At 27.0% G+C, this 14,879-nt stretch overlaps 3 protein-coding genes across 5 annotated transcripts; 2 read left to right on the top strand and 1 right to left on the bottom strand.

Moving 5' to 3' along the window:
* Window positions 1-4,492: 4,492 nt before the first annotated feature.
* LOC128957764 (protein Wnt-1-like) lies at window positions 4,493-6,877 on the top strand. Its single transcript, XM_054303577.1, has 5 exons — window positions 4,493-4,512; window positions 5,495-5,754; window positions 5,854-6,122; window positions 6,242-6,507; window positions 6,676-6,877. The coding sequence occupies exons 1-5, from the start codon at window positions 4,493-4,495 to the stop codon at window positions 6,875-6,877; spliced, it is 1,017 nt and encodes a 338-aa protein (XP_054159552.1).
* A 3,079-nt stretch (window positions 6,878-9,956) lies between these two features.
* LOC128958988 (uncharacterized) lies at window positions 9,957-13,240 on the top strand. The gene is made up of 2 exons (XM_054304957.1): window positions 9,957-10,314; window positions 12,742-13,240. Exons 1-2 carry the CDS (start codon window positions 10,073-10,075, stop codon window positions 13,235-13,237), a joined length of 738 nt encoding a protein of 245 aa, XP_054160932.1. The 5' UTR covers window positions 9,957-10,072; the 3' UTR covers window positions 13,238-13,240.
* Window positions 13,241-13,331: 91 nt separating this feature from the next.
* LOC128958418 (protein furry homolog) lies at window positions 13,332-14,854 on the bottom strand. 3 transcript variants are annotated; one of them, XM_054304270.1, is made up of 3 exons: window positions 14,740-14,854; window positions 13,949-14,259; window positions 13,332-13,858 (listed from the first exon to the last, which is right to left on the bottom strand). In XM_054304270.1, the coding sequence occupies exons 2-3, from the start codon at window positions 14,078-14,080 to the stop codon at window positions 13,358-13,360; spliced, it is 633 nt and encodes a 210-aa protein (XP_054160245.1). In that variant the 5' UTR covers window positions 14,081-14,259; window positions 14,740-14,854; the 3' UTR covers window positions 13,332-13,357. The 3 variants fall into 3 exon arrangements, with proteins under 3 accessions (XP_054160245.1, XP_054160246.1, XP_054160244.1); XM_054304271.1 differs by lacking the exon at window positions 14,740-14,854 and adding an exon at window positions 14,328-14,339; XM_054304269.1 differs by lacking the exon at window positions 14,740-14,854 and having other exon boundaries at window positions 13,949-14,321.
* Between the last annotated feature and the right edge of the window lie 25 nt (window positions 14,855-14,879).

Genomic DNA, 14,879 nt, shown 5'->3' with positions numbered 1-14,879 from the left:
TAATTGTGTAGTATATATAATTATAATTAATTTACTTATTATATAAATATATAAATAAATATATATATATATTAAAAATTATTTGATTCTTTTTATTATTAAATTTGATTTAATTGTAAAATTCATTAAAAAACAAAAATTATTATAATTTGATTATTTGCTAAATTTTAAAAAACAAAACATTTGAGTGTATTATTTTGGTTTCCCATTTGAAGTAAAAAATAAAAAAATAATTATTATTAAAAAAAACTTTGTTTATATTATTTAATTATACTATCTCTCTATTATTCTCTCTCTCTCTCTCTCTCTCTCTCTCTGAACTTTCTCATCATTTATATAGATATCGATGTCTTTCAGGTATATTAATATAAAACTCAATGCGAGTCTATTGGCCGCCTGACTGTGCCTCACCCGCCCATACATTAAAAATTTTGGTTTAACACTACAAACTGATGCTGAGATATATAGAGATAGAGATACACACAGACGCTGGCAATTTGGCGGACAGTCAGTCAGTCAGGTCTGGGCATCAATGAGTCGGTTATCGGTTGTATTAATAATATTTAATAATGAATTATTAAAAACCAACTATTATATAATGAAGACATGCATTTTTTGTGTGAATACATTTTGATTATTATAAAAATAATTGTTTAACAATAAAAAAATGTAGTAATAAATAGCTGAATTGTGTGCAAAATAATAATTAATGATATATATAATAAATGAGTGTCAATTGGGATTATCTTCAGTAAAAAAGTTTAGACTAATAATTAATTTTATTTTTAAAAATAATAATTAACTTTTAGTATAAAAATTATTAATTTTTATATATAATATTTATTAGTTATTTGAATTATGAGTGCAAACAATTTTGGATTACTTTTACTTACATTTATAATCTATATTCCGTCGGTTTTAACAATTTGGTGGTAAGAGTTTTTAAACTAAATAAAATAATTAAATCTAATTAAATTAAAAATAAAATTAATATAAATAAAGATATTAATAGTTTTTTTAAAAAACAATAAATTGATATAAGTTTATAACCAATTTGTAATCAAATATGGTATTCAATTTTTATTATATTCAATGTTTCATTTAAGAAAATTGAAAAATATTATAATATAAAAGTCAAGTGATTTTTTATATTGGTAATTTCAATTTGTAATTTTAAAAATATTTATCTCAAACTACAGCAATTGTTTTAAATAAAAAAAAACAAAAAAATAAAAATAATCATAATGAAAATAATTAGTTTATATACAGTAGTATAAATTTATATTGGCTAAAATGGTGTACATTAAAAATGTAAAAAAATGTAAATTTAAAAATTAAATATAAAAAAAGTAATTTCAATTTTATAATAAACATTAAGCAAATTGATTATAATTAAAATAACAAAAATAACAATTTATTTTTCAATAAAAATGTAATCAATTTATTGCCCAATGATAAAAAAAACATTATATACAAGTAATTGATTTTCTCTGTGTCTAATTGATTGCAATAAAATTTAATAATAAGGAAATACAGGTATCATATAATGTAAACGCAAAATCTATTTACTATCATAAAAACACAACAAATAAAAAACTTTTTCAATTTCAATACAACCTATTATTTTGATCAAAATTGAAGTTTTTATTTTTTATTTGTGTATTTATTTAGTTTATAAGATAAAAATTATGATTTTTGAATGTTTTTTTAAATATCATTTATATTTTAAACATTTTAGCACATTATCCAAATCTTATGCGTATATATTGCTAATATATTGATAAGATTTAGACATAAAATAATTGTTTATTATGTATATTCAATACATAGAAGTGATGTTTCCACTAAAATCTTAGTTTAAATGTAGTAATGTTTACTAATCTAATAAGATTTCACTTTATAGTAATTTATTGAAATAGCCTATTGATAAAAATAATAATAATAATAATAAAATTTAAAGCCATAACTCATAACTAAGTGGTGGTCGATGTATACAAAATATATTTACTTTTGGATTATTAGGAAACATCATTATGCGACGTCTAAATATTTTTTTGAACAATGAATACAAAAGTGATTATAGTATTATATCTAAATATACTATATAAAAAGTTATAGTATATTTTTCAACAATAACAAAATTAAATACATTGAAATTTTTGTTTCTGTTTTTTTTAAATATGGACTTACTTTTCAAGCGCCCCCTCAATATGCCCGAAGCTATCTTAATAAATGTGTAATTTATCCGACAATTATTGTTAGGATACAACTAATAATAATAATAAATAATAGATATTCTCTCATATACTGTAGCGTATAATTCTCATATCAGCAGTTAGACTCTCTCTCTCTCTCTCTCTAACATAATGTGAACATAAAATATATATGCATTATATATATATAAAACACATAAAACATATACAAAATTCGTGATATTAGTCAAGATTTTGCGATAAAGAATCTATGGTTTTGGCTATGATTTAGCAAATATGTTATGAAAAAAAACTAAATAAAAATAAATTACATCCAAACAACTATTATTTATTGAATGTATTGTAAACTTTTTTTATATAAAGAATTTACTAAATATACATATATTGATAGTTTACTACAATTATCTTTCTATTATTTATTTTAGTAATAAGTTTATTGTTATTAAATATATATATATATAATAAAATTAAATACTTTAAATAAAAAAGTTTGAAAATAAAATTACTAATCGATTTATATATCAATATATTGCATATTTGAAATGTTATGTCTAAAATAATTTTTACAATGTATTGTATATTTAAATTATGTTTTTCTTTAATGTAAAAATATTATTTTCAGTTATAGTTAAATACTTAAATAATATATTTAATAATAACAAAATATATATTGTACAGTATAATGACATTGGAAATCCCAGTATATTTATATACTGTATATTTATGTCACTGTTTTGCATAGTTTTAATGATTCATTTCAGATCAATAATACTAATAATAATTTTAATCATATTATTAGTAATACGTTAATAGTTACATATCATTAAAAAATTATTTGCAAATAAATATTAATACTAAAAACTATTTTTAGCTAATGTATAGAATAAATTGAATTATTATTACTATATATTATTTCTTATAACACATATTATAAAATAATCAAAATATTTTGACAAATTTGTTTTATTAGTAAAAAAAATAAAAATATTAGTAATTTATTGAATGAAAACATTTTGAATGATTAAGTATTTGTAATAAAAATATAACTTATATAAGATTTACGCGTTTCATAAGTTTTGACCATTTGGTGAACAGCTGTCAATATATAGATATGTAATAAATTATATAACTAATGAAAAACTATTTGGCAATAAATATAATTACATTTTCAAGTCAAAAGTCTCAGTTAAAACAAAGTCAGAGAGAGAGAGAGAGAGAGAGAGAGAGAGAGAGAGAGCTACTTATAAATATAGGAAACAGTAGTCCTTATTGTTGGTGTTTTCTTCTTCATAATCACTATAAATATAAAACAATGAAACTATGAAACTATCGGTGAGAGTAATACAAAGTCGTTATATATATATAATAATAAAAAAATAAAACTTTTTTTATGGTCTCATCATTTCTTAACCAATAACTACTACAATATACTGCAATATAAAGCGTACCAACAAAAAAAATTTAGTGTTTTAGTGTGTTATCATATCATTTCAACCTAAAAATTGTTTTTATTGTCGCTATGAAAATCTATGGTCCGAATTAGGGGTGAGCGTATAGGGCGTTGCACTGTTATAATATTATGTCACATCCCTGGCCTGTCGTATCGTATATACTGTATATATATATATATATATTTAAAGTATCAAACAGTTGGATGAGTCAGCGGACCGACCAATTTATTTATTTATCCGTTTATTACACACACACACACACACACACACACACACACACACACACACACACACACCAAGTCGTTAAGGCAGAAAACCTAACCAATAAATAAAAAGTAGTCTAATATATCTTTTCCATTATATCTCTTATTGTCTTTTTTGTTGTTGTTGTTGTTATTGTTGTTGTTGTTGAGGTATTCCTGCCATTTAATGAAAGTGCTATTCACCATACAGTAAATTATATTATACATTACCATTAGACCATTGCCTTTCAACTGACTGTACATTTAGACATTTACAAGACTCATAGGGAACAGCTGCCAAATTATGTCTGTCCTCTCTCTCTCTCTCTCTCTCTCTCTCTCTATATATATATATATATATATATATATATATATATATGTTGGCTGTTGCATCACATTTTGCACCATAAATGTTAAGCTTATTATTATATATTATGGTGTTATACCCGGTCGTATGTGTATAAATGTGTGTGTGTTTTGCCCATTGACTGAATTGTGTGACTTTATGACTGTCCCGGGAGTTATAAATGATAATCCAGTAGTAGTAGTAGTAGTATTACGGGTGCCAGTTGTGTATGTGGGAGTTATGGCCATATATTATCAATGGTATTGACAATTTTGAACACATATAATACTATACGATATTATTATAAACAAAATTCACTGAATTTCAACAAAAATTTTCCGCTAAAATGTTGTTATCTCTCTATTTATCTCTTAACTCTTCAAATAATAAATTTATATAATTGTATAAATTTTGCGACAGTAATAAAAACCAATAGATATTTACATTTAGAATGAAACAAAAAGGTTTTACTATTCAATAACATTGAGATTTAAGTAAATTTTAGTATTATTTTAGTATAAAGTAATTATTATTAATCTTTTTTTTGGTTATATAAAACACATTTTATTAAATTTATTGGAAATTTATTTAAAATGTTTCTTTTATTTTTGCAACCGTTATACTGTATTATTATTTTTTATGTGTAGTTTGGTTAACAATAAAATGTTATAAACTTTACAATAATTAAAGGGTGTTTTTTATTATTATTTAAATATTCAATAAATATGCAAAAATTGTAACATTTTCCCAATAAAACAAATCTTATGAGCCAAAAAAATACTATAAAATAGCTTAACAATTGAAATTTAGTGAATATTAAAAATATTAAAGATTTTAAAAATGTTAATAAAACTTATATTTAACTTATAATGTAAAAAATTGTAAAGTATACACTGTATAAAGTGATTAAAAAATATCTATTAAATAAAACAAAAAACAAACAAAATGTTTAGCTAACACTGTTTACTAAAACTATTATAATTAATTAATCAATTAAAATATATTTAAATATATGTTTTTAATCATAATATATTAATGCTATGTATGTATTAATACAATACATTTTAATTTATATATCAATCAACTTTAAATAAACACACAATAAAGTATAAAATGCATGACAAATATTTTATATATTAAATTTTAGTTTATTATAATAATTTATAATCGAGTTATTAATGTAAAAATATTTTTTTAAAAATTATATTACAATTATTATATATTTAAATGTATAATAAATAGGTCTCTGGGAACACCTAAATACTTTGACAGAGCCTACGACCTCAAGATCAACACATATAAGAATGACTGCCAAAAGTTTGACTTTTTGGCTGATAAACAGCGAGAATTGTGTTCATTGAATCGTAACATTTTGCAAACGGTGGCCAACGGTGCCCGACTGGGTATCGACGAATGCCAGCATCAGTTCCATATGAACAGATGGAACTGTACCACATATGACGAACCACAGCTCCGGGTGTTTGGCGGTGTACTTGATATTTGTTAGTTGTTTTTTTGTGTCTATTTACACACATTATGTCAAAAATTATATATTACCGGTAATTGATATATTGTATATATATATATATATAATTAAATAGATAGCAGAGAAAAGGCATTCATTCACGCCATAACCTCGGCTGGAGTGGCCTACACTATGACCAGAGCGTGCAGTAAGGGCGAGATTTCCGATTGCGGCTGCGATGTCAAAGTACGCCACAAAGACACCAACGGCAAGTGGGAGTGGGGCGGCTGTTCCGATGATGTCCACTATGGCTCACAGTTTAGCAAAAATTTTATCGACACCATTGAGGCCAGCGATTCGCCGCAAGGACTTATGAATTTGCATAACAATGAAGCCGGCCGTCGGGTCAGTCATATAAATATATATACAGTATAGCCATTGTGTAGTCCACTAACTTCAATGCGATCTTCATCTGAATGGTGATACCAATCCTTAAGTTTCCTATTTTTTTCTCAACACAACAGGCTATCCGATCAAATATGGAGCTCATCTGCAAATGTCACGGCGTTTCCGGTTCGTGTACTGTACGGGTTTGTTGGCGAAAGTTGAAACAGTTTCGCGAAGTTGGCAACCAATTGGTCCGCAGATTCGACGGCTCCACTCACGTCAAACCAATGGACAGAAAAAACCAGTCGCGACTTCGGCCAACTCGTAAGGACATCAAAAGGCCATCGAAGAAGGACTTAGTCTATTTGGAAGAGTCGCCCGATTTTTGTTTCAAAAATATGTCGTAAATAACCATTTTTTATTATATTATAAAAAAATCAATTTTATCATATAATTCATGTCAAACATAACAAAAATCGTGATATTTATTGACACAAATACTAATTTTAAAAAAAATTAAATTCAATTTTAATAATTTTATTCACACATATATATTGGCAAACAAACAAAGGGCCGGTGTTTTGGGTACAAAAGGACGGGTATGTAACGCCACGTCCTACGGAATGGACGGCTGTCGGCTGTTGTGTTGCGGTCGCGGCTATCAGACTGTCGAGAAAGAGGTCGAAGAGAAGTGCGACTGTAAGTTCGTCTGGTGTTGTAAAGTCCAGTGCAAAGTATGCAAAAAACAAAGGGAACACCACTTCTGTAATTAAATTTGAATTAAATGTCTGTTTATATATATATTATAAATCCACCTAATAGTGGATAACCAATTAACGGACGGATAAAGTAAATAATTAAATATTTATGTTATTTATTAATCAATTGTTGTCATTAAGGGGTCATTTGATAGCTATTTATATGACCTCTCATAAAGTAATGTAAAATTTGTAAAAAATTTGGACACAAATTCACAATTAGATCCCAATTAGGACAACGTCTGGTTAACGCAATAGTGGATGAAATAAAGGGTAAGTTTGAAAATTAATTATAATTAGATTAATAATTAATTAATCAATTGTTTATTTTTTATATACAGGTTAAATATCTAAGAAAATATTAGTAAAGACAACAAATTTTTTAAAAAATTAAAAAATAGTTTAATTTATTTATTAAATTACTTTTCTCTAATCCCCATTCAACGGACGGACCACAAAACATTGAATTAAAAATTTTTGTCCATAAATTATGACCCAAAATTAAAAATTATATAAAACTATTAAATTATACCGTATGACCTCACATTTAAATAATATTCACAATTTTTACCGTATGACCTCACATTTAAATAATATTCACAATTTTTACCGTATGACCTCACATTTAAATAATATTCACAATTTTTACCGTATGACCTCACATTTAAATAATATTCACAATTTTTACCGTATGACCTCACATTTAAATAATATTCACAATTTTTACCGTATGACCTCACATTTAAATAATATTCACAATTTTTACCGTATGACCTCACATTTAAATAATATTCACAATTTTTACCGTATGACCTCACATTTAAATGATTTTCACAATTTTTACCGTATTACCTCACATTTAAATGATTTTCATATTATTTAATTAAATTAATATAATTTCACAATCTTTACCTTATTTTATTATATTTTAATATTAATGAAACTAATTTATAATACCGTATTCCCTTAACTAATAAATTTTTATAGATTTATACCATATTTTATTGCTATTATATTCTTACATAAAATACTATCTTATTTTTATATTATGACTACTTATTTCCAATGTAATACCGTATATCCTAAATTACTGTTATAGATATATGGTTGTTTTTTGTGTGGATGTATTGAATAAGGGAATACGGTACTTTTTAAAAAAAACTGTTTTTAATATGGGAAAACGGTACTTTTTCAAAAAAAACTATTTTTAATATGGGAAAACGGTACTTTTTCAAAAAAAACTATTTTTAATATGGGAAAACGGTACTTTTTAAAAAAAACTATTTTTAATATGGGAAAACGGTACTTTTTAAAAAAACTATTTTTAATATGGGAAAACGGTGCTTTTTAAAAAAAATTGACATTATTGTGGGTAGACGGTATTAATTTTAAAAACATGAGTTAACTATGGGAAGACGGTAATATGATATGAATGCTTATAAGATTGTTTAAATGTATATATTGAGTTATTACGGTATTATTTCATATATAAATTAAAAAATATTATTTTCTTAATTAGTAACATAATTGATGCCCATTTTGATCGATAGATGTATTGTTTATATTATTTGTTATAATTTATCCGTCCGTTAAAAGGTTGATATATCATATATATATATCAGGGTTAAGCAAAGTTTTGGATTTTAGGGGGTAGACTGGGGTGAAATCTGCAAAATTCTCGAAAAATCTTGGGGGGTATTGGCCTTACCCCCTACACCCCCTTACTTAACCCTGATATATATATATCAAATAAAACCTAAATGTTTGGTTTAATTTATGATAAAGTTTACCACCAAAAACAACTACACTCTGTATTACCTATTAAGACATCAACTTTTTTTAAACAAACAAAAAAATTAATCACTCATTCAATTCATTAATTAATACATTTTTTTAATAAATAAATATAATTATAAATTTAATATTAAATATAATAATAATTCATACTATTTATAACAATTTACTCGTTTTTTAAAAATATATATAAATATTTAAATCAATTTTATTAACATTTTTTTTTAAAAACTAATGTAAATATTTATCAATTGATATACTTATATAAGTAATTATTGTATAACTAAACCATAAAATTTAATTATAAATAATAATAAAAAACATTTCAACTTTATATTAAAAAACTTTTATTTTATAATTAATTTCTATTTAAATAAATAATTAATAGTTTGTATAATAAAAATAATGATAAAAAATATTATATAAATTATGTATTCATTTGATTGTCGTTTTCGCAGCTCTTTATCACCGCTGATGTCTCACTCACTCACTGTATGTGTTGATTGTGATCTATATTGTCATTGATAGCGGTATTTGTTTGTATCGTTCAATCAATCAATATATAGAGTACTTTATATTAATGCAAAACACATGCATATCATTGAAGATACGGACAAATCATTTAATAATAATAATAATAATTACCAAACATTTTGTGTCCAATAATAATAATCATTAAATCATATGACAATAGAATACAATATTACAAACAATAGTTGATTCCATTTAGTCATACAATACAAACATCTAATGATAATAACAATCAAAACAAACTTACGTTTCACTGATATTTGTGTCCAAACTATTGGTGTTATTGTTGTTGTCGTTGGTGTGAATGACAAGTGTTGGATGTGTTAAATGTATTGATTGTCACACATATACTCATTGGTTGTCTACTGTGTGTGTGTTGTTAGACATGTATTGAGTTGAGTGAGTGAGTGAATGACTGACTGTGTCTTCAATCAAATGGTTGTCCTCTCTCTCTCTGTCTTTCGGTCAGAGAAACAGTGCATCAATTGATCGGATAATACATACAAACAATAAACTAAACACACATTTGTTTTGTTTACCACTAATTGTTTGGATAATTAAATTAAATTAATATATTATTGTTATTGTAATGAGTGGTCCGTTAATACATTGTAATAGTAATGCATTCATACAGTAGTAGTAATACATGTATTAGTTATAAAAGTGATGGCTGTGTATAGTCACGTGACTACTATTACTACTATTACTATACATATATTGAATACAACTGAGTATTAAATTTTATATCGACTTAAGTATAAACACCACAAACAACGTCAGTGTCTGTGTATTGACAACAATCACATCATTGATATCCAATTGAATCCAGAAATAAGTTGATTAATCACAACAACAACAAACTCATTGGTCATCAGCTTATCAAAGATGAGTCTGAGGTCGACAACGACGACAACTGTTGACTCAATACAACATTTGAGATCACAAATGATGAAAATAAGCAGAAATCGTATCATTCGTCTATTGAACACAAGTCGCATCAGTTCTGTCTTATTGTCGACAAACTTAATAAACAAAATAATGAATAATACCGTTGATGAAGGAGTTCTTGTGGTGGTCAACAATGTATTATCAAATGCAATGGCAATTAATGCCATTAATAGTGAAGAGTAAGTGGTGGTGACGGCTGATAGAGTGATTTAAGGAATCAAAAATCCCGAATAGTGATGGTAGCTCAGACCCCCCTGAGTCTACCCATACCACCCACATAGCTGTCCGACCTCCGCAATTCGAGATATTCGACTTTAAAGTCGAAAATTATTTTTGACGTTATTTATGAATATGACACATACTTTCTATGTATTTTTCAATACTAATTATGATTATAAAAACTAAATCACATTATGTCAAATAGTTTTCGATATATTCGACTTTAAAGTAAAAAATATGAATATGAGATATTATTTATGCAATTGTTGAGGAAATCCATTTTATATTTAATTTAATTATAATATTTTTAATCATTTGGTTTTAATTTATTTTGATTTTAATTGTAAACCTATTTTTATGCTTTTAATCCTTTTTTCTTAGAATTGTTGATCGATTTGATCGATCAATATTTATCTGTTCTTAGAAGTGATCGCTCAATTGCTGTCTTCATGGCACCAGTTGATCGATCACTGACCTCACATACATACAGCCAACCAATAGCTCCACTTTTCCTACACATATATACCTGTTCTCAAATACAGTATAAATACTGCTGTATTTATAGTATACTCTCTCTCTCTCTCTCACACTTTTACTACAGTCACAGTCACTGCTACCCATACTGCCCAATCAGTACATACCGGCCTTCAGTGCCATTCATACCATTACTCCATTATACACATCCATGTGCTCTGATAGTCCCACTATCCATACATTTCAACCATTGTTTTAATTATCATTTAAATTGTGTTATTATAATAAAGTATTATATCTGAAAGTGTGTCTAATCATTGTCTATACTATTCATCACTTGATCGATCACCAGATCTACCATTCCTTCACCGCAAGCTGATCGATCACAGTTTAAGACTACCTCTTCGCTGGCCTTCCAACAGTAATAGAAGTTATCAATAGTACTACGGATCGATCCCTGGCCTACACTCTGGTCACCACTACTGCAGATCTGTACATCACTTTGATTGACACATAAAGTGCCTCTCAGGTTATTCTTAATATCAGTTGATTAGTCGTTGACCGATTAATTGATACCGTAGTTGTTAGCGGTTAGTTGTTGGTCTCACACCGACCCACGCTAGACAACCGATCCTTTTCAACGACAACACAACACAATTTCTAATAATAATTATAATTATGAAAATTCATTTTTAAAATTCATTAAAATTCATTGTCACATAGTTTTCGAGATATTAGACAATCAATTTCTTTTGAGGTTATTTATTATTAATATATATATATATATATAATATCAAACAATTTTTCCGATCACTAATTATATTATTTTCTATTAATTGATTTATATAATAGTCTGGAGCATTGTTATATAGTTTTTGAGATATTCGACTTTAAAGTCGAAATAAATATTTGTGTAAAAATAATTTAAGCATCTTAAATAATAATTAGAATTATTTTAATTTTAAATATTAAATTTAGAAAAAACAATTAAATATAATTTGATTATGAATTAAAAATTAGATTTAATACAATAAAAATAAGAATTATATTCTAAGTATTTTTAAATGTAATAAATAATATGTTTATATAATAAAATTAAGTTTATAAATTATTTATAATGTAATTAATAAAATTTAAAAAAAATAAATGCAAAGTTGATATAAAATTAATATAATGAAAAAATAATTTGTGTTAAAAGCTGGCGCTCAACACAACATTGACAGCGACAGCATTGCATTATATCAACGACACTACCATTTTCGCAAAAGTAGTAGTCGTTCAGCTTTCATAGCGTTAACTCGCATATTTAATTTTTAATAAAATCGTTTACTTTCATATAAAAACGTGTACTTATTTCGTATATTTTACCGAACCCGAGTTAATGTCCACCTGATAGCCACTCAACTCAAATTAAAGAATTTCTTTAGATATAATAATAATAACAATTTATTCTATAAGTAAATTGATAGTTAGTAGACAAAAACATTGGTCTAACAATTTTTGGTGGATTATATATACCACTTCCTGTGGTTTTTAATCGAAAAGCACTTCGATTGCCATTTAGACATCATGCGGAATTTTTATTTTTTCGACTTTAGTCGAATATCTCGAAAACTATTTGAAATAATGTGATTTAGTTTTTATAATCATAATTAGTATTGAAAAATACATAGAAAGTATGTGTCATATTCATAAATAACGTCAAAAATAATTTTCGACTTTAAAGTCGAATATCTCGAATTGCGGAGGTCGGACAGCTATGTGGGTGGTATGGGTAGACTCAGGGGGTCTGAGCTACCATCACTATTCGGGATTTTTGATTCCTTAAAGAGCTCTACCAACCGGTGGTGACAATTGAAAATTTTGCCATTTATTTAATGAGTTTTTATTAATCATATTTTTTTGTGGTTTAGACGAATGATTACATTAATTGACTGTTTGAGTGAATTATTGGCTGGAATTGGACACCAAATACCAGATAATTGGCGAGAATTGTATGTCACTGAAAGCAATGTCCGACACTTCAGGGACTTATTAAATGATATGTGGATTCCACACTTGTCTCACGTGACTCAAGAAGACACTGCCGTAAACAATGTTATCACTCAAATCGTTGAGACTTATCGCAGGCCTCTAAACGGACAAATGTCTTCACCAGAAGCTGTGGACACTCCTTTGTCTGTAGACTCTAATGACTCGTCCAATAATACTGAACAACAGGTTATGCCCGCAGCCGTACATGCATTACGACCATCTGATGAGTGGTCAGACATCTCAACCGATCCGTTAGAGTTGGACCAATCGGTTGGTTCTAGTAATGAATCGGATAAATCCATCAATACATCAATTGAGCCGAAGTCGGACTCATCTCAAGACTCTCCGAAGCCGTCGACATCAAGAATTGATTGAATTTTTATTGAATTATAATTTATTGAAATTAATTGGTTATAAAATACAGTAAATTGTTTTATAAAAAAAAATTATTTTATTTTTTTCAAACGCCTCTTAATTATCAATTGTTTTTGTATTTTATCCCAAATCAAGTGAATGTAATGTCGACGACAACTGTAGACTAGTGTCCATCAGTTGACGGGTAATTTCTGCCGGATTGTGTTCGGGTTCGGTAATTACCAAATAGTATGATCGGGACTCACATAATATATTACAATATACTGTCAATACTATGTTAACTATGTTGTCGTCATCGACATCATCACCACTACTGATACCATCATTGATACCGAAACAGCAGTAATCGGGAAACTGTGTCCGCATTCGATGCAATAGTTTGATAGCTTTAGCAAACTGTTGGCTGACAACCAACTCTTTTAGATGACATTCGTAATCAGTTAACGAGTTATTGCCGTCTAATGTACTGTTGCTTGAAGTGGTCGATGTCGTCGACGATGACGGTTGTGGTGACGCCGAACACTGCGATTGGCGATCGCTTTCCGTGTCGTCTGCGGCCGTCGTTATTGTCTTCAATAGTTCACACTTTACGGCTGTCACCTCTTGAGACAGATTAGACACCTGAAGAGTAAGAAAGAAATAGAGTTAATATGAAATCAAACAATACTTCTTTAACCTTATTATGACAACAACGACAACAACAATACTCACCAAAAGCATTGAACATTGACTGGTGTTTGTCTTCAACAAACTAATCAGTTTTAGATAGCTTTCGATGAGAAGCATGAGTTGATAATGCATTTTGTATAGACATTTGCAGAGATCAGTGCTCGTGTCAGTCATATTAGTGGACGCGACGGCAATTGCTTTCAATTTCTGGTGATTCCTGAATGAGTCCAAACTGTCCAACAATTAATCCTTTTTTCTCTTCTCTTAACTTGACGATCATTATGCCTATTGTCTGTTATTGTTGTTGATGTTGTCATCAATTGATCCACTGGTGATGTAGTTGAGCGCATGCGCTGCCAAAAACACAATGTTTGTCAATACATGATGTCTTCACTTGTGTGTTGTGTTTGATAAAGTTTACCACAAAAACAACTACACTCTGTATTACCAATTAAGACATCAACTATTTTTTAAATATAATTATAAATTTAATATTAAATAATAATAATAATTCATTCATTTATAACAATTTACTCGTTTTTATATTTATCGTTATCGTTATTACTTTATATTAAAACTTAAATTTTATAATTAATTTACAATCAATCAGTCAATCAATATATTGTATATAACCGTAAATGCAAAACACATGCATATCATTGAAGATACGGACAAATCATTTAATAATAATAATAATAATTACCAAACATTTTGTGTCCAATAATAATAATCATCAAATCATTTGATAATACAATACATTATTACAAACAATTGATTACATTTAGTCATACAATACAAACATCTAATGATAATAACAATCAAAACAAACTTACGTTTCACTGATATTTGTGTCCAAACTATTGGTGTTATTGTTGTTGTCGTTGGTGTGAATGACAAGTGTTGGATGTGTTAAATGTATTGATTGTCACACATATACTCATTGGTTGTGTTGTTGTTGTGATTCACACGACAT

This window comes from Oppia nitens, unplaced genomic scaffold (genome assembly GCF_028296485.1).
Source record: "Oppia nitens isolate AA-2021 unplaced genomic scaffold, nextdenovo-longstitch-racon4-pilon3 scaffold3_pilon_pilon_pilon, whole genome shotgun sequence".
NCBI classification, from domain to species: domain Eukaryota; kingdom Metazoa; phylum Arthropoda; class Arachnida; order Sarcoptiformes; family Oppiidae; genus Oppia; species Oppia nitens.
This window is presented reverse-complemented; position numbering and strand designations above follow the sequence as displayed.